This window comes from Ochotona curzoniae, unplaced genomic scaffold (genome assembly GCF_017591425.1).
Source record: "Ochotona curzoniae isolate NIBS_2020 unplaced genomic scaffold, NIBS_Ocur_1.0 contig_1, whole genome shotgun sequence".
NCBI classification, from domain to species: Eukaryota; Metazoa; Chordata; class Mammalia; order Lagomorpha; family Ochotonidae; genus Ochotona; species Ochotona curzoniae.
This window is the reverse complement of record NW_024464918.1, coordinates 46,741,190-46,761,476: the sequence shown is the minus strand read 5'-3', so window position 1 is coordinate 46,761,476 and position 20,287 is coordinate 46,741,190. Positions and strand designations below refer to the sequence as shown.

General features: G+C 59.8%; 1 protein-coding gene across 1 annotated transcript; it reads right to left on the bottom strand.

Annotated features, from left to right (window-relative positions):
* Positions 1-5,701: 5,701 nt before the first annotated feature.
* Positions 5,702-19,183, bottom strand: WNT9A (Wnt family member 9A). The gene is made up of 4 exons (XM_040973693.1): positions 19,004-19,183; positions 8,740-8,996; positions 8,006-8,268; positions 5,702-7,363 (listed from the first exon to the last, which is right to left on the bottom strand). The coding sequence occupies exons 1-4, from the start codon at positions 19,096-19,098 to the stop codon at positions 6,881-6,883; spliced, it is 1,098 nt and encodes a 365-aa protein (XP_040829627.1). The 5' UTR covers positions 19,099-19,183; the 3' UTR covers positions 5,702-6,880.
* Positions 19,184-20,287: the final 1,104 nt, after the last annotated feature.

The window sequence follows — 20,287 nt, the reverse complement described above, 5'->3', positions numbered from 1 at the left end:
CACATGTATGCACACATCTGTCCACACATATGCATTACTTATGTTTACATACATATTTGTTGTACAATGCACACCTGCACACATGCAAATGCATGCACATATTTGTATGACTTGTGTGCATATGCACAAGCATGTACTGTATAATAAATACACACATGCATGGCTGCCAAACTCAGCATGATCCCTCAAAGTTTCTGGCCTAAGTCTTCCCAGCCTGGCCTCCTCCCCTCCCTGTTCTCGGGCAAGCTTTGTGGGAGGCAAAGAGAGGCAGCCAGCAGCTGAATCCTGGATCAGCTCCGTGCTCGGCTCTCCAGAGGGCTGCTAGGGCTGGCGCACACATGTGAGAGGCCCATGACCCCCAGTGCAGGCATACAGTGGACCCCAGACCTGATTTACAACAGGGCTGCCGCACATGTGTCAAAGACACTGTGTTAAGCCCCAGTGTAAACATAATATATAAGTTACCACAGGCTGTTAGAGCCTTCACTGGCCCCACCTTGGAGTACTGGGACTCAGCAGGTGAAAAAACTTTCCTGTGCCGACAGCCACAGCCCAGGGCAGGCAGGAGCTTTTGTGGGACCCTATGGCAGGCAAGAGCTGGGGCAGGGCTGACACAGGAGCTAGGGTGGGTGGAGCACAGAGCCTGGATGCACAGGCAATCTTGCACCAGCCATATGCCCTGTGGCATGGGCTTCCTCAGGCCATGTCAGGGTTCTCCACAGGAGCTGAGGAGAAAGTGGGGGCTGCCCCAGCCCTGAGCACAGGAGGAACACCCTGGAAAGACCAGTGTCTGTACGACAATGCAGAGCATCCAAAGCACATGCATATGTACATGCACCCACACAAGCACATGTGATCCTGGCTCCTCAGCTGGGTCCCTCTGCTCACTTCTGCCCTAGACACCAGTGGGAAAACATGAGGCCATCCTGTGCTGGAGGCTGGGTGGCAGTGGCTCCTACAGGGCAGACCCTCGCCTAGTCCATGGGCAACAGGGCTCTACCTCTACCAGCCTCAATGTCCCCAATCTCCTCAGTTTCCCCAGTGAAACTTCAGATGCAGCTGGCTCTGGGCCACATCTGTCCCTGTCCCCTCCCCATATGCACACTGCAGTTCTGACTCCCATCTGCTGGAGTCTCTGGGCTGCATGACATTAGTGTGGACCAAGCAGCAGTGTTCATGGCTCACACGGTGCCCTGCATGTGGACAGGCACCAGATGGGGTAGTGGGAGCAGGAAGCTTCCCTGGGGGAGCCCATGACAAGGGGCTGCCTTGGGAATGCTGCCCCCTGGGCTGCACTGCCTGAGCCTTAGGACCCTTCCCACTCCTTGGCTCATAGGAGGGGGCAAGACTCACCCCTCTATTGCTCCTAGGTGAAGACAGGAAACCTTTAGGACCTCTAGGACCTTTAGGACCTTTAGGACCTCCACTTCTGGCTGACTGCCTGTCCCTTGTGCATGCCTTGGTCTGACACCACTGCCCTGCAGGGCTCTGTTCTGGAAGAAATAGTGCTTCCTCAAACCCACATTTTTGGCTGACAGCTCCTGCTGAGGTTGCCTTTGGGACCCTGAGTTTCCACAAAGCCCCTCTAGCTGGGCCATCTTCACCATGCCCTCTGTTGGCTGGGGTCCCAACCACTCCCCATCAGAAGCCCAGCAGGGGAACTGCAGGGGCTATCTGGTCAGTCCACCCTGATCCCAGAAAGGCCCCTGGCCCCCAAGGCCTTGTTTGTGAGACGTCTCCCCAACCCTCTGCCCACTACCTACCAACATAAAAGTTCTTGGTCCAAGAGGCTGCCTGCAGGATGAGGTGGCTTATCTAGGCCCCACTGATGGATTCTGACAGGCAAATGAGAATGCTGGATGTTACTTGGGCCTTGGTGAGGTGAGCCTCGGAAGACCAGAGATACTGGCCAAGGGCTGGAGTACAGGGCAGGTGAGAGGCCAGGTGGTTCCAGGGAGAGGAAGGCTGGCTCTGGCTTTCTGTCCAGAAATGAGGAGGGGGACCAGCTGGGGTGAGAGAGGGAGACAAAGCTAGGGCAGAGCCTTGACCTCAGGTACCCCTGCCTCTGTCCTTGCTGGGTTTGGGTGGACTCTAGGAAGCTGAAGCCATGTGAACAGAGATGGGCTGTGGGCAAGAAAGGGCAGGGATTGCTGCAGTCTTAGACTCAGGCAAGAGACCCTTGCTGATGGGGGAGAGGGCTCACACTGGCTTCAGGCCCCAGAACTTCAACTTCTGCTAAGATTTATCCCTCATCAGAATCTGGGGTGTGGGAACACAAGACTACAGGCCAGGCTTGCTCAGCAGGGTGGGGTGCAGCTGCCCAGGAATCCTGAGGGGACAGATGGGAGCTGCAGAGACAGTGGGCAGGGGGTGCTGTTGGGGCAGCAGAAGCTGCTCCATCTGCCCTTCAGAGGGCCTGGGGAGGAATACCAACTTCCCAGGCAGTTACTGATTAGGGAAGATGCTTGCAGGAATCAGGGCTCTGGCACTCTGTGCTCTGCTGAGGCTGGGAGAGAGGCAGAAGGGTTTCAAGCCAGTCTGATGTCCTGGTGAGGCTGAGGCTGAGCCTTCGCGCAAAGCAGCCCCATGGACATGGACTTTACCACTTAGCCCAGAGACACCCCACCCCCACCCACCTCCTAAGCCCTGGGCATCCTCAATGAGCTCAGCGAATCCTGGGAGCCCACTCCCACCTGCACCCACCCTCCATCAAGGGCCAGGGACTCAGCAAGGGGGCCCACAAGGTTCCGTAGACACCAAGGAAGGCTCCATGGACACCAGCACAGGCCTTCCTTAGGGAACAGTAGGAAATGAGCAAAGGCCTGGGAGTCAGGAGGCCATGGCTTGTGTGTCTAGGACATGGCTCCTGTCCATGGACACGGGAAAGGCAACGTCTGCCTGTGTGTACCCAACATTCCTGGTGTCCACTAGAGCATGTCTTATGTAGCTTGAGTGCAAGATCCAGTTGTTCCAGAACCTTCTGCAGGAGCAGGGGTGACCAGGTACCCTGAGGTCAATCCTCTTTTCTCCAATAAGAGGGAACACTCAGCCCCATGCTTCCATTTCTGGAGGTAGCCTGGCACAGGCCATCCCAGGGCTTGCAACAGGCACAGGGCACACTTGTGTAGCTGAGGCCAACAGAGTTGGTGGGAGTCAATGGGAGTTGGCAGGGACCAGCAGGGGTGGGTGGGATCAGCCAAGGACTACAAGTCCCTGTGTTCCTGGCAGGGCACATGAACACTGCAGGCATTACCAGCTCTAAGCTATGGGTTCTAGACAGACAATCCAGCCCTGGACAGCATGGGAGCTAGCCCCTAGGTCTGAATAGTTGCAGTGCTGGGCAAAGCAAAGGCTGAGAGGTCAGGGCCTACTAGCCCTCGGCAACCCTGCTCGAATGCTTGGTATCTTGTTCTGGGGACTGGTCCTCCCTGGGGGTTCAGACCCTGTTTCCTGGGCCTCCTCTTCCAAGGACCCCTAGCCAATGTGGGACATGTGCAGTGGTTGTGTCCATATAGGGGCACCAAGGGGCGCCCTGAGGCCTAGATCACACAGCCCCCACTACACAGCCCCCTCCTCCCATGAGCCCTGGGGGCTGTTTCTTGAGGAAGACCCCAAGCCCAGCCTGCAGCCCTCACTGTGTGATCAGTCTTGGGGAAGGCAGAGGCAGGACCCAGTTTTGCCTTAGGGGCAAAGGCTGGGCAAGGGCTGGGTCACACGGGTTAGAGGAACCCAAATTCCAGAGAGACCATGGTGGGCCCTGCTGGACTTGAGCTCAGACCCTGTTTTTGGAAGCCTCTGGCCCTGCTGGTACAGCACCCTGAGTCCCCATTGCTGTGGCTCAGCTCCCTCCCAGGAGCCTCCGCCCCTGCAACCACCCAGCTCCCCATGCTGCCCAGTATCCATCCCCACCAACACCACCCCCAATCCAGGCCCTCCCAACCTAGGCTAGAAAGGCCAGTGCTCCGGCCCCTGACCTGGAAGGCATGCAGGTGAGGAGCAGATGCTGGGCCACATCAACCATGTGGGGTCTTGCCACTTTTTATTTATTTGAAAGTCAGAAAAAGAGAGGGAGAGAGAGAGAGCACTTCCATCTGCTGGTTCACTCCGCAGGGGCCACAATGACCAGGGCTGGGCCGGGATGAAGCCAGGAGTTTCTTCCGGGTCTCCCATGTGGGTGCAGAGTCCCAAGGACTTGTGCCATCAACAGGGAATTACAACGGAAGTGAAGCAGCCAGGATGGGATGCCAGTTTGAGATCCTGATGTTGCAGAGCTCAGCTTTACCTGCTGCCCCAGTCTGGGTCACCTGAGCAGGCCCAGGGCTGCTATGTGGCTGGCAATGCTCACTTCGTATCTGCTCATGGTGCCAGGGCCGCCTCTGGGGGCCTTGTGTCCCTAAGGGGGCTTCCTCTGGGGGCCTTGACAGCTGCCCACTCTTCAGACATTGGCTGCCATGGCCTCCCTCTGCTACAGCCTCTCACCCTCTTCCCCTTGCACATCTGCCACTGCAGCGCTCCCAGTGAGACCTTGCTTCACCTGTGTGCACCTGTCAGCAGTGTTTTCACTGAAACCCTACGTGTCCCTTACTAAGAACAGCACCTGGCAGGTACTTGCTCCCTACGTCCACTCTCCTAGCTCCAGGCTGCTGTCCTGTGACATACCTTCCACCATACACCATTTCTCCTGCCACACCATGCTGCCTTGCTCTCACTTGCCCAGAATGGACCTGTCTCCATTTGCACCTGCTTGCCGGCTCCCACCTGCTTTGTGCTATGGGGGCACCAGAGCATCAGGACCCTGGGCAGAGTTAGGTTTAGGAAGCCCTAAGGGTCACCTTGCAGGACTGTATGTCATGTTAGAAAGTGACAGTGGAGGCCCCTGGATAAGGCCTGCTGCCCTCACCTCTACTCTGCTCTCCCCACCTTCCCTGCTCCTCACCCCAGTGCCACAGCTGTGCAATGCTCAGAACCAAAGCAGGAGTTGCTGCACCCCAACCCCCTTCCTGTTGCCATGGACACAGGCCCAACACAAACACGTGTGCAGTCCCCCTGCCAGGGAGGACCCCCCACCTCTGCCTGGCCTGGGAGCAGGTTGGGTGGGCGGATGAGGTCATCACCAGGGGCCCCCGGCCCTGCCAGGGGCAGTGTTTGTTTGGCCTTGTTTCCCTGGCAAATTGTAGCCCCGCCCCTGCCCCTGTGGGGGAGGGGGTGGAGCTATCCTGAGTCTGCCCACCCAGACCAGCATCTGGGGACAGCAGGAGGGGGCCAGAACCAGGAGCCCCACCTCTTCAGGCTCCAGCAGGAAATCCCGGCCTTGGTGCTGGTGGGTGAGGCGACCTCCCTGCAGGCCACCCTAGGACACCTCTACTGAGCTTGGCCTCCCAGGATCCAGAGGCAAGGGAGAAGGCAGGCGCCTGGGCCTGTGGGCACTGAGTATGCACAGGGGGTGGGAGAAGTGGGGCTCAGACTAGGGCCACATCAGAACGCCTGGGACTGGGCTCTGGGTCCTGAGGACCCCAGATATGGGGCAGGAGATGGAGGATGAGTGTCTGTGTGGTGGAAGCCCAGAGCCAGGGAGCAGGAAGGGGTATCCAGCAGGACTCCTTCCTGGAGGCAGGTCGGGTGGGGGATGCTGGGGCCACTCCATCAGGGGTCAGAACAGAAACCCTCCCAGGCAGCACACTGAGACTGGCTATAACTTAAAATACATTTATTTAGTGTTTCCATTTGTTTCTGATTCTGTTACACGAAGCCATTAAATAAATTACATTCTCCACAGTCAGTCAGGACATGCCCACTCGCTGTGCACTTGAGGTAGAGAAAATCAGTCATCTGGCGGGCCCCAAGGAGGCTGAGTGGGGTCAGGGCCCTACCTGCGTGCTGCCCCATAGAACACACTCCTACCCGCCCTGGGCAGAGATGCCGGGGTGGGAACTTAGCGGGGCTGGGTGCAACTTGTTCTGCCTGTCCATCAGCCCCCGTCCCAGCATAAAGGGCACCCCTAGTGCCTCACTGGCTGCCATCACATGGTCACCCTAACCTTCTGGAGAAAAGACCCTGGCCTCCATTCACTCTCAGGCTGCCATGGCCGGCTGCACTGTTTGGGCCAGAAATACATAGGGTTTTCTTACTGGAGGAGCCCACACACACAGAGGTGTAGACTAAAGTGAGTCCAGGGCCAGTGTGGGCAGCGAAGCCACACTCAACACTGCCAGGAAAGGCAAGGCTCTGCCAACCACACTAGCACAGCGCGCACACACGCGCACACACACACACACACACACACACACACACACACGCCAAACCACATCACAGCCCGTGTACTTCCATATGAGATGAACCTTCTGAAGCCCCCACCCCAGGAATAGCCCTGGTCAGTGCCAAGGGTTGGGGGGCCGCACGGGCATGGCAAGGGCTGTGATTGCCGAGGCTGGCTGCAGCCACAGTGTCCACCTCAACCTAGTGGTTTCGAACGACAGAGCAGATCAGAGGAAACAAGGTCAGGGATGGGGATAATAATAATTAGAATAGTTAAATATCAGTAATAACTTAAGAGTCGCGGGCATTCACTCCACAGAGTAGTGCTGGACGCTGGAGTGGCAGATAGGCTGCGTGCTCCTAGTGGTTTGCTCTTGAGACAGTGCCGTGCTGCTGGCCCTGTGTCACCAAGGTGCACCTGCTCCCTACCCCCCCAGCTGGCCGGCTGCAGGGGCAGCCCTGGGTAGGGGGGGGGGGCCTGGTGGGAATGGGAGATGGCTCAGAGAGCATTGGCTGCAATGCTCTCGGGTCAAGGAGGACATGAGGCCCCCAGGGTACCGTGGGCAGGCAGGTGGGCACTGATTCCCATCTCCAGGCTGCCAGAGACCATACTGGCCAGCCAGGGTCAGCCCTTGCAGGTGTACACCTCTTCGCGCTGCGTGCACTGCCGGCACTCCACATAGCAGCACCAGCGCACCTGGCACTGGCAGGGCCTGGTCACCACCCGGCTCTGCGTGTTGTGGCCACGGCCACAGCAGATGCTCTCGCAGTTCTTCTCACGGTGGCACCTGCGGCCTGCAGTGCCCGGGGAAAAGCGGCCAGCCAGGCAGAAGCTGGGCGAATCATCCAGGTGCACGAGCTCAGGTGTGCGGGGCAACGGGTCAGGGCCAGTGGTACCTGAGACTCGGCCCCGGGGCGGAGCAATGGCCCCCGCCTCACCTGCAGCCTCGTTGGTGGTGCTGCCAACCTTGAGTGCTGTCTCATACTTGTGCTTCAGGTGCCTGCCTGCCTCATGGAAGGGTGCCAGCTGCCGCCAGCAGGTTCGCACAGTGCAGGAGCCAGACACACCGTGGCACTTGCAGGTGGTCTCCACGCCAGCCTTGATCACCTGGGGGGGAGGGGCCATGAGAAGCCCGGCAGCGGGGAGGAGGGCCCAAGCACCTACTGCCTGTCACCTATCAAGGGCCAGTTCACATGCATAGCCTTTGCCTGTAGGCCATGGCTACCTGGGTGAGACCTTGGGGGGGGGGGCTCTTCTGACCCTCAATGTCTGCTCCATGTCCACCCTCAGTGCCAACCCTGGATGGGTTGAGAGGCCTGGTCTCTGGGGCTACCTTGGCTCAGACACGCAGGACTGGGGCAGCCAATTCCCAATGCCAACTGCTACATTAGGAGGGGCTCAGAGCTGGGCTGGTGCTCATGACCCATGACCTGGCCCCTCCCCAGGCAGGAAGTCCACATCCAGGGGAGGGTGAGAGGATATCTCTGAGCCCCTGATTCAGGTTTCTGTGGAGCCGTGGGTGTGCTTGGAGGTGGGTGCTGGGGGCTCAGTGCCAGGGCCACAGCCTCCCAACCCCCACCTGCTGAGAAGCCTCTGCCCTAGAGAGCGTTCAGCCAGACAGGGTCCTGGAAGCAGCCTGGCCTTCTGGACCAGGGTGCCTCTCACCCCTTCTCACCCTGGGCCAGGCTTCTGAAGCAGGGGTCTCCACCCCAACACCCAGTCCCTGAGCCCCTGAGCCCCTGCGCTTGCCTTCACGCCCACGAGGTTGTTATGAAAGTCCACACGAGCACGCAGGTCCTTGCTGGAACGCCGGCCCAGGAACTCTTTGACGAATTTGCTGCTGTATTTGAGGTTGTCCCCGCAGCCACCCCACTGCCAGGCCTCCCGGTTCTCTAAGTCAGGCGCCTCATCACAGGTGCAGCGCTCCATGCGCCCTGCACTGCAGGCCTTGGCTAGTGCATGTGTCAGCCCAGCAGAGGAGATGGCGTACAGGAAGGCCGTCTCCTTGAAGCCTGGGGTGGGCACAATGGTCAGTAGGGCTGCTGGCCAGGTCCACCCAGGGGCTTCTATTGCCCATGTTCCACAGCCAAGCCCCAGTCCCCTCTACAGATGCATTCCAGACAGGAACACCTGGTGCTATGGATGCCCCAGGGGTGGGAGGTGCTGGAGCCAACCTGGGGATCAGGTGTGGGTGGAGTTGAGAAGTCTGGGGAATCCCACCTGAACCTCATTCTGGCATGTCCTGTGCACCTACATCTCTGAAGAAAGGCTCCCAGGAGAACTGGTGCCCCACGCAGCTGTCTGGCACAGGGTTCAAAGCGAAGCTACACCCGCCCCCGCCACCCAGCCAGCCTCCTGCATCACTCAGACCCTGGGGGGTGGTCCCTGCAGGTGCCCATGTATGCTGGGGGTTGGGTTGTGGGTTGAGTTATGGGTCGGGTCAGGAATCACCAGATGCAGCCCCCCTTGGTGGCTGTACTCACCTCGCTTGAGCAGGCTGGCACGGTAGCGGCCCTCCAGAGTGCAGTTCCAGCGCTCGAAGCGGAACTGGTACTGGCACTCCAGCGCGCTCATGCTCACTGCCTCCACCAGCGTCTCGGCCACTCCTGGGTCCCGGCGGCACATGCGCCGCTGCTTTCGCTCCAGCTTCAGCCTGTCGCACGCCTTGTAGTGAGCTTGAGCAGCCACCTCGGGCTCCAGGCTCAGCGGGAGGATGGTCAGGGGCTCGCTGCCAGTCAGCCTGCAAGCAGGGAAGCAAGGGTGAGGCCCAGCCCTGAGGATGGGTAGCACTGGTGGGGCTGGGGTTAGGGATCCCTGGAAGAACCATCTCTGGGGGGCCATGTGGGACCAGCGATCCCAGACAGTGCCAGCACCTGCTCCTGAGCTCATGAACCCTCCATTGCCAGAAGTTGCAGCCTTCTCCCCACCTATCTTTACCACTGACCTGTCCCCCAGAGTTTTAAGAGTTCAGCTGACACCAGCACTGAGGAGGAGGAGGATCTCCACTCTAAGACAGTCTGGCCTCAGGGTTCAGACAGGGAGGAAGCCCCAGCCCAGGTGATGCAGGCTCCACACCCACCCACATGCCCCAGGTGGCACCCTTACCCTCTACCTGTGCTACTTGAAGCCCCCACAGCAGGACCTTGACTCCCTCCTTCCTCCTGGCACTCTTGTACCCTCCCAGATGCCCTATGATGAGGCGAGGTCCCTCAGCAACAGGGCCCTCTGGGGTGCCCCCTCTATCCTGGTGCCCTTCTGCCTCCAGCCGATCATGCCTCTGATCAGCATGCTGAGCCCTGGCCTTGGCCTGCTTCACCTGGGGAGCAGTTCCACTTAGGGACCACCTGACCCTGGTCCTGCATGCTTTGCTCAGACCCACCAACAGGTAAGCATCTGGGCCCAGGGAATCCACCTTCAACCATGGTCACACTCAGCCCTCAGAAGGCAGGGGAAATCCTGAGCATGGGCTGGGTCAGAGCTGCCTGCTGGTGTCTGCACATGCAGAGTGCTCAGGCTCCCAGGCACACCCGGGCACAGCGTCCATCCACACCACCAAGAGAGGCCTGCTGCAGAGCCTGGCAGACCCATCTCACTCTCTCAGACAAGGAGCCCAAAAGGAAACCAAAGTAGTGAGTACAGATGCAGGGTCAGGGGCCAGGGTGCAGAGCTGTGGAGGATGCGGTGGACATTCCTACCAGGGTCAAGGTTCTAGAGGTGGTCTGCGTACGGAGGTTACAGCAGGAAACAGGAAGCCCTGGGGAGTCGGACCCTCCATGTGGAACAAGGGAAGGTTCCAAGATGAACACTGCCAGATAGCCTCCCCTGCAGGGCTTGTGGGAAAGGCACTGTGATAGGGTCCTGCTGGAGCTAGCTTGGCCCCTGTAGACCTGGGAGTGGCGTGGGTAGCAAGTGTCCCTCCCCTCAAAGATGCACAAGGAACTGAGAGGGTGTCCTATGTGAGTGATACAGCTGCTGTGTGCAACACCCAGGAGGGCTGACTCCGGCTAACAGAGGACTAGACAGAAGTCCCAGGGAAGGCCTAAGGCACATGGCCAGAGGCCAGGGTGGTGACAATGCCAACAGGGTAGATGGGGCCAGAGCCAACTTTGGGCCACGAGATCTTCTCAGGGCTAGAATTTATTTTTAATATTTATTTTATTTTCATTACAAAGTCAGATATACAGAGAGGAGGAGAGACAGGAAGAGCTTTCATCCATTGATTTATTCCCCAAATGAGTGCAATGGCCAGTGCTGTGCCGATCTGAAGCCAGGAGCCAGGCCTCCCACACGGGTGCAGGGTCCCAAGTCCTTGGGCCATCCTTGACTGCTTTCCCAGGCCAGAAGCAGGGAGCTGGATGGGAAGTGGAGCTGCCGGGATTTGAACTGGCGTCCATATGGGATCCTGGCATGTTCAATGTAAGGACTTTAGCTGCTAAACCACGGCGCCGGGCCCAGGGCTAGAATCTTGAGTGGAGCTCCCTGGAAGGCAGTTGTGTGCATATCACCAGGGGCAAAAGGTCATATAATCAGCAGGGTGGGATCCTGTGTGTGCACCAGGAGGGTGCGGGGTCATATGTGTGCACCAGCAGGGGTGTGAGGTCCTGTGTGTGCACCAGCAGGGTTGTGCATCCTGTGTGCACCAGCAGGGGTATGGGATCCTGTGTGTGCACCAGCAGAGGTGTGGGGTCCTGTGTGTGCACCAGCAGGAATGTGTGCATCCTGTGTGTGCACTAGCAGGGGTGTGTGCATCCTGTGTGCACCAGCAGGGGTATGGGATCCTGTGTGTGCACCAGCAGAGGTGTGGGGTCTTGTGTGTGCACCAGCAGGAATGACTGTGGACCAAATAGACCCTCTCCACATTCCCAATTCCCAGGTCCACCAAGGGGCAGCTCTGAGGCTGGGGTGGGTCCTGGGCATGTGGACACAGTCTTTACCAGCTCAAGACAGAGCATACTTTGCCCACAGATTCAGCATCCAGAGGCAGCAGGGCACCAATCCTCTCCAGCCTTTTCAGAAACAAAGACCTTCACTCAGCAAAACCAAAAGCAGAAAGCAGTGTAGCCAGGAACTGGAGAACCCAAATCCTAGATGGATCGAACATGCACCTTGGGCCAACCTAGGCACTAGGAGCCGTGACCAAGGACGCTGAGAACGCTCCACAGAAGATAAGGGTCTCCTGCACACAGCCTAGCTCAGAGACCCCAACTGACCAATACTGACACTGTGCTGACCCCTTCTGAAGCCTACAGACCCCGTACTGATCCTACCGACACTGCTAACCCTCTAATGGCACCATGCTGACCCCCTAGCAACCCTACTGACATCTACTGTGCCATGTTGACTCCTACTGACCCCTCCTGATGCTGCTATCCCCCACAGGCAGAGAAATCAGACTATGCCAGAGTAGCCAGCAGTATCTCCCAAGTCCCTCTCTACACCAGAGAAGGAGATCAGACACCAAATAACCACATCTGATCTTGGACTTGGCAGCTGGAACCAGCGTCCTTGTGGGCACAGTTCCAGTCCAGCTCCCTGATGCTGCCACTAGGAAATCAGAAGGGGATGCTAGCTGTCCAATTGGAGCTCCAGACTCCTGACTCCAGCCTGGCCTGGCCCTGGCCTCCATCACAGCCACCAGGAGTGAACCAAGACACAGAGAATCTCCCTCTCCCTGTCTCCCTCCACCCTGCATCATTCTACCTCCTAAATCCATCAAATCTGAAATCAATCCTGAAACACACACAGTGAAGAGCAGCTGTGCTGAGATGTAATCCTCACTTGGAGTCAGGAAGAGGGAGTGGCTGAGACAAGGAGGACCAGAGGACTAGCAGAGAGCGGAGTACAGGGACCCAAGGCAGAGCAGGGGGTTCCCAGGACACAGCAGGCTTGGCGGGAGCCCAGGATGAAGTCAAGGGGCTCTGCCAGGGGGTCAGTAGTCACCCTGGCACTGTCTAAATGACACCTTGTACTCTCTCAGGACACCCTGGCCAGGTGGCCAATAGCACGGCAGGCCCTCATTGCCTCCTGAGTCTCACCAAGATGCTTCCCCCAGGATGCTGACACCCCAATACCCACCTTGGAGCTCAGCTACAGCTAGGCCATTCCCTCTCTCCTGAGGGTGGCAATGGGCTTGATTACCATGCAGCAAAATGTCCACTTCAGTTACCTGCATGTTTACTGTGTCCTTGGTGTGTGCTGACCTGTACAATCCTCCCCTCTGTTCTGTTATCCACGTTTACTATGTTCTTGGTGTGTGCTGGCCTGTGCACATTCTCCCAACTCTGCTGCTTGTCTCTACTCTGTCTTAGCTATGCAGAAATGTGTTCCATGGATGCAAACCCATCTGTCATTCTGCCTTGTTGCCTGTGTCTGGGGGTCTTCCTCAGAAACTTGCTGTTGAGAGTTTACTCCCACCTCATTTCTGGTCTCCTGTGTAAACCTTGCATCCATTTTGACTTGATCAGCACAAGGGTCCATGAGTCAGCTGACTTATGGGCACATCTGTGTCCCATACTTAGGGCCCAAGTTCAAGTTCTAGCCCCTGCCAACATGCACCCAGTGAAGCAGCCCAGGGAGGTGGGCCCCTGCCCCCACATGGTAGACCTGTATTGAGGGCCAGGCCCCAGCTCCTACAGGCCCCACTGTGGCAGACATGTGGCAAGGGCATGACAGTCAAGGAACTCTCAGATTCACAGACTTTAATACAGAAATGAAGTGAGGCAGAGTCGATGCTCCTGAAAGTTGGCTGGGGCTATAGTTGTGTGCCCAGTGACGGTCCAAGGGAGTCTATTGGGGAACCCCCACAGGCATCATCACCAGGGGATGACTGGACTGCACAAATGAGGGACCCACAGAGGCCTTGGGGAAGCTGAGTTCACATGAGTGTGTATCAGCTATGCTCTACATTCATAACAATCTCCAGGGAATGGAGCTATGTCCTCAGCACAGCCATGACAGCCATGTGGAGTGGTACATGCAACTTCACCTGACAGCTGGCCAAGCAAACACACCTCCACATTTTACCTCTGCCACTTCAATAATGCAAACTAAGTTCTGAAAACAAGTGGAGAGACCCAGGCCACATGTGCTTGACATTCTGTCGTTTCTGTCCTGCAGTACTCACCTGGTCTTCACATGAGTGCCAACCTCAGCTTGTGCCATGAGATAAGCCCCAGAGTCCCCTTGGGTAATACTAACATGTACCCTACACCACTGTGTACTCAGCTGCATATGGGATGCTAGTTCACACGTGTTGCACAAGGACTAACACAAGCTCACAAGCAGGTCGTTCACTTGACGTACACATTTCTGTGCAGTCAACCTCAACAAGGCATTCCTCCTAACAAGCTCTGACGCCTCTGATCAGTGTCCCCTCACGGCCACCTTCTCCCTAGGAGATGAATCACCAGACACCATTGTGTGATCTTTTGAGGGCCTATTAGACACTTTACCAAGTGCTTTTTAGGACAAAACTACCTGTGAGGCAGATGGTGAGAGAACTCCTGGCTGCTGGTCCCACTGGATGCCACCACAGCTGAGGCTGGGCCAGGCCAAAGTTGGTTCCTCCACATGGGTTATCAAGCCATCATCACTGCCTCCCAGGGTCTACATGGCAATTGGGACACATCACCATCCCCATCCCCATTCTCTTCCTCTCCTCTTGTCTGTCCCAGCCAGCCACAGGCCAGGGCAGGGGGAGACAAGGCTGCTGCCCCAGCAATTGTAGCCTCAGCTCTAAAACAAACTCCAAACTGCCTGGTGCTGAGAAACATGTGGGGTGAACTCTAACCCTATCCGTGCAGATAGGGCACTCAGGGCTGCCCCCATGGGACCGGCCCCTCACACTGCCTGTAGCCCCCAGCTGTGAGACAGGTGGCCAGGCAGGGAGAGCCAGGCTCTTGGGCAGCTGCTGGCAACATGTGTCCTGCCTGAGCCAGGCTCTCTTCCTGCCCCGGCGCTGTGCCAGACACACACAGGCTTGCCAGCGACCACCCATCCCCCGCCCCCAGGGTCATAGGGGCTACAGCAGTCACCATTCCCATCTGCACAGTGGGAAGGTAGCCCTCAAGTCCTCGAGTCCTGGAGCCTCTGGCAGTGGTTGCGCCTGGGCCAGACCTCCAGCCCACTTCCCCCGACCGCCCGACCTCAGGTATCGCAAAGAAAAACAAACGCAGCTTGTGGCTTGCCTTTTTCCATTGCCTTGTCCGGCTGCCGCCCAGGGTGCCGAAGCTGCCAGCTGGGCGGCTGGGTTTCCTCCTGCGGGCAGCGGCGTGGGGCCAGCCAGGACTGCATGAAGGGCCGGGCTCCAGGTCACAGAGCAGGGGAAGCCAGCACCACCCGGAGAGGCAGACACCTGCCACTAGCCTGCATGGCAGATGTGCTCTCAGATGCAGCACAGAGGTCCATGGGCTCATTGGTGCCAGCGGGGGTGGGGGGTCCTCTCTGCCTGGGTATAGTCAGTATCCTGGGCAGAGCTGGGGATGGGCTTTACTGGTAGAAAGGGAGGCCCCAAGGGAAAGGGACACACAGGAAGTTTCAGAGAACAGGGAGGTCCCGCACCCTGACTTGGTCAGGGCTCAATGGCCAGGACTTTCCTGTGGCTCATGGCCCTTCCTATAGGCTCATAGTGGGTGCCTTTGGACAGGTATGCCTTGTCTTGGTCCAGTACAGCACAGGAGGCCAGGTTGGGGGGCATTATGGGCCCTATGGACAATGGGGGGGAGTTAGGGACACCAGGAACCCTGTGGGCAGGTGTGGTCAGGGGGTGTCAGGAGTTCTGTCCTGGGCCTGCAGTGGCATCCAGCAGCATTGCCCACTCGTCTCAGGGTGACCTGTGGGTACCCTTGGGGGAATAGCCCATTCCCCTCTCCTCCAAGGGCCCTACCCTGCAGGATGAGAGCAGATGTTTCTTGGCTTGGGTCCCCTAGGAGCAGACAGAGTAGATCCTTCCTGGATGGACAGTAGAGCCTGCAGCAGGGTCTACAAGAAGTTGCCTGCTGTCCAGGCCGCAGGCTGGAAACCTGCTCACACAGCTGAGGCTAGGTGGGCTTGCTCCAGCCTCACCTCAGACCCCTCCTTCATCCCCTGAGGGAATGCAATGTGACCTTGGACCCCAGCAGACAGTCAGGGATCAGGGCTCCAGGGACCAGTGGACTGACCTACAGGGGTGGGTGGAGGCTGGGACCAGGGCAGACCAGATCCATCCCAGGTGAGCACACGCACCCATTCATCCCCTCTGTCTGGAAATGGCATGCTAGGGTCTCCAGGGCACCTCGCAGACATCCCCCAAGCTATTTTTCACTGATTCCTGGTCAGGCTGTGATATCACCAACAGGCCTCTGGCCACTGCGGCTGGCTAAGAGACCCTCTTCATCCACACAAGGGCACCCAGAACTGTAGGGGGTCTGTGCAGGAGGAGTGCCTGCAAACCCCACCCTGACCTCCATCCCTGACACTTCCTGTCCATAGTGCCCTACAATGGTCCCAGCACTTACTCCTTAATGCCCATTGCGTGCATTGGTGATTCTATACCTGGGAGCTGGCCCTGCGGCCTAGGGATTCTCACTCATGTGGGCACCCAGCACCCAACTGGGCTCTGCTGGGTACTCAGTGAGGCATAGCGGACGCTGGGTACCTGACCCACGGGGGAGGCACAGCCCCATGCCGGCAAGAGCAACTCCCCTACTACAGGAAACAGAGGAGGCACCCACATCCTGGCCACCCCAGACCCTGGTTGCCTCACAGGCTCCATGCCTGGGTCAGGTGCCATCTCTGTCGCAGCAGCCACCTGGACCCAGGCTGCAGTCAGGCTCTCCAAATTCAATGAGAAGAGGACCCCCTCCCCACCCCTGCAAGCAATGGTCAAGGGCAGACCTTTTCTCTGCAGGTGCAGAACAAGTGCTGGCTCACAAACCCAATGGGAAAATGCATATTAGACCACAGGGAGGCATCACCTGTCCCTACAAGAAAGCTAGGATGAAGCCTACACCCAGCAACACAGCACTGCCAAGACCAGGAGCCAGATCCTGCCCACACTGCAAGGGCGAGTGTGTGATGGGGCAAGCACCACGAACATGGCCTGACAGGCCCTTGAGCAGCCAAAGCCAGAGTTGCCACAAGACCTGTGGTCCCAGAGAGAAGCACAAGGGGCCAGAGATAGCCAGGGACCTTGGTTCAGGGTCAGCTCACACGCTGCTGTGAATCCATATGACGAAACACAATTCAGCCTGAGTAGGGAAGCACTGATTCATGCCACGGCATGGGGATCGCAAAAGTGGCACAGGATCCATGGTCACAAGACAGCCACAAGGTGGCTGGAACGAGCTAGACCACAGATAGTGGCTGGAGGCGGGGCCTGCATTTCTGGACCCGGACCGGACCATGTGGTAGCTGAAGAGTTCCCAGAGAACATGCACACAAAGCTGCCTGTCAGGATGGGACGCTGCCGGGATGGGACCGACGCCCACCACCTACATGATGTCTGCCCTACACCAGCACCCACTAGGGCTCCAAGCCACGGCGGCCCAGGCACCCAAAGTCCACCTCTCCTGTGCCAATGCCTGGGCCCACCTCCTCCAAGCTTGCCTCCAGGCTGGTCATACTTCCTGCTGGTGCTGTCTTAAACACCTGCAAACCACAGCCCAGCCAAGGTCCAGGTCATGCCTCAGGCTCACACACTCCACTCCTTGTGAAGAACCTGGCTGCTGGCCCCTGTAAGCAGGATCCCCAAGACAGGGGCCCTGAGAGGCCCACCCCTCCAGCAGCAGCAGCAGCAGCAGCAGCAGCAGCAGCAGCAGCAGCCCCGGAGTCAAGGTCTGGGGCCCAGCAAGACCCCTACCACAGGAGACGTTTGCTCAGAACTTCAGCCCACTCAGAGGAGAGCAGACAGGACACCCAGATTTGCCACACCCCCTCAGGAGAGCAACTCAAAGTAGCCCCCAGGCAGCTCTGTCCAGGTCCTGGGGCGGGGAGCACAGATGCGTGGGCAGCCTTGGGAGAGGCAGATGGCAACGCCACCTGCTGCCCAGGCCAAGACGTGCCAGGGAAGGGGGGAGACGCCGAAAGGGGCCTGCAGCCCTGGGGGGTCCACAGGGTGGCTGGAGGCCTGGGGAGGGACAGGGTTGGATTGCAGCTGGGGAGGGGGTGGAGAGGGCCCCTTGGGCCCACGTGACTCTCCCTGGGGCCAGCCTCTCCTCCCTGGGTTCCCCGGGCTGTAACTGGAGCCGCGTTCCTGCCTGGGAGCCTCCGTGCCAGGCAGAGCTTCGCAGAGGTGGGGGGGAGGGGGCAGCGGTGGATTCCAGCGCCCTTTCCCTGTTCCCTCAGCGCTGTGGGCTGTGGTAGGACCCCCCCCCTCACCCCCAGTTCAGGCCCTTCTCCTCCCCCAGTCCCTCATGCCTTCTTCAGGGTTTCACCTCACAAAGCAAGCTCCCACACCCCCACCCCAGGAACCCTTCCTGGCCCTAGCCTCAGCTCCTCCACCAGGGTGCAGGCCCCAATCGCTTCAGCACAGTACACCTGCCTCTGCACCCCCTCCTGGGGCGGCTGCAGTAGCAAGCCCCCACGGCAAAGCCCAGGGAAGCAGTGGAACTACAGGGCCCAAGTCTGCACTCCCCACTGAGGGGCCAGCCAGGACTGCCCACAGGAGATAGTGGGGCCCAGGGCTCTGCCCACAGGGTGTGACTTGGGGACACAGACCCAGCCGCAGGCCGACCCCAAGTGCAGCCCAGGGCTGTCACGGCCTGCGCAGGGAGGCTGGGATAGGGTTGGGCTTGGGCGGCCAACAAGGGGCAATGAGTCACCACGGACCCGCAGCCAGACGGCCAGCCCCGGGCCCTCCCTCCCGCGCCCCAAGGCCCAGCTTCGCAGATAGCCAACGGTGGGCTGCCAGTGAGTGAGGCAGGGAGAGGGCCGGGAGTGGGGGCCAGAAGAACCGGGGACCCAGAGCTAACACTGGAAGGCCACCCCGGCGCAGGGGACAGAGGGAGGAGGGAAAGAGGAGAAAGCAAGCACAAAGGGAAAGTTTCCCACGAAAACATTTCGCTTTCTTTGAGAACAGGATGCACCTGCGGAGCTCCACAGCCCTCCCCGCCCCGCGGCGCCAGATTCCTGGGCCGACGGGGCCCTCTGCCGGCCGGGCGGCGCGCGCCGGGCGCCCGGCCCAGCAGCGCAGGAACAGGTGACCGGCGGAGGGCGGCGGTCCAGGGCGCGGCCCGGGGTGCCCCGGGGAAGGGGCCGGGCCAGGACTCCCAGGGGCGGCGCCCGCAAGCCGAGGCGGGCAAGGCGGGCGCTGCCTCGTTCGAGACCACCCCAACCTGGAGAGGGTCCCCTCCAAAGGACTCCGGGCTCGACTGTCCCAGGCCCGGGAAGACGGGAGCCACGGAGCGGGGCAGCCACGAGCGAGCCGGCCCCGCGCCCAGCGCCAGGTCCCACAGACGCGCTCCACGGACCGGGGCCGGCCCTGCTCGGGCAACGTCAGACGCGAAGCGCAAGAAAAATAAATTCCTCTCCGGCTTGGAGGGCTTTTCTCCCTCCCGGGCTCGGCGCAGGGAACATCTGGATTCTGTGCGTATTTTTGTTGTTGTTGTTGTTGTTAAATTAACTTCTCCAGCCGGGAAGGGAGCTGGGTGGGCGGCGGCCGGGGCGAGGCGGCCGCACCGCAACCCGCGGCGGCGGCGACCCCGGGTCACGGGCTCCCCCTGCCGCGCCGCGGGACCCCGCCCAGGCGTCCCGCCCGCCCGGGGCACCTACCCGAAGTAGGCGGCCGAGGGGCGCAGCGCGACGAGCAGCAGCGCCAGCCCGAAGGCCGCGGCCGGCCAGCGCGCCAGCAGGGCCCCATCCAGCATCTTGCCGCGCGGCGGCGGCGACCATCGCGCTCCCGGTTCCGCGCAGGGCGCGCCGCAGCCGCTGCCCTCTTATAGCGCCCGGAGCCGCGGCCGCGGGGCGGGGCGCGGCCAGCTGGGCCCGGCCCGCCTCGCGCCCGGGGGAGGGGGTCACGCCGGCGCCGGGGGCGGGACGAAACCCGAGCCGCGCGCCGCCCCGGCCGCCGCCGCGGCTCCCGGGGCGGGTTTGCCGCGCCACGCCCGGTGCGGGGGCGGTGCGGGCCGGCGGGGAAGCTCGGGAGCCGGTCGGGAGCGGTGGGGGGAATCTCGGGAGAGGCCGGCGGGACTCGCAGGCCAAGGCTCTGGCCTGGGAGCGAGGGCCTGTCCAGAGCCTGCGGGCGCTGCACAGGTGGTGCCGCACCCGAGGCCCCTGAGATGCTCCCTCCTGGATGATGTGCAGCCGTTCTGGACCTCAAGCTGGGACGGGGCGCTAGCGGCCACCGTCATTGCCAGCCCTGACTCTCAGTGGGGTCGGCCCCCTCGGACCCCGTGGATGCACAACATGGATCTAGCCCTAACTCTGCAGCCAGAGCTAAAACGAGTTGTCATGACATCCAGGAGAAAACTGCAAAGTTTCCTGAGGGGGTGGGAGGGTGCCACTGCCTGACGGCCACGACACACCACAAGTCAAGGGCCTCGCACCAGCGTGCACCAGGGGTGCTGGGGCTTGGGTGACCCAGACCCAAGCTCCATAGTGAGTGTAAGGGTTCCCTGTCAGGAAACTCCTGTGTGGTGTTGGAGGGGCACCAGGCCTGGGCAGATCAGCCTCCCACTGATGCTCTTCTTGCAGGGAGAGGCTGCAGGGACACCACAGGGGTCAGATGAAGATAACAAAGCCCAGGTTTGTAAGTCTGAGTGGGCCACTGGGCTAGAGAACAGCTCACGAGGCAGCTCTGATACCAGCTTCACTTGGGGTCAGGGTGCCATGCATGGGGTTGGGCAGAGCGAGGTCTGCAGAATTGCTCTGGTATTGACCTCCCTGTTGGGGGATGAAGGGGCGGCAGGTGCAGCAGGCACAGGCCCTCTCCCAGGAGCAACTTTCCCAGGCCCTAACCCCCTCCCATATTTTCTGCCACACCCATCCCCACGTGCCCATGGAGAGCAGGCAGGACCCCTGCGCTGCAGGTTCATTTGCTCACACTGTCAGCATCAG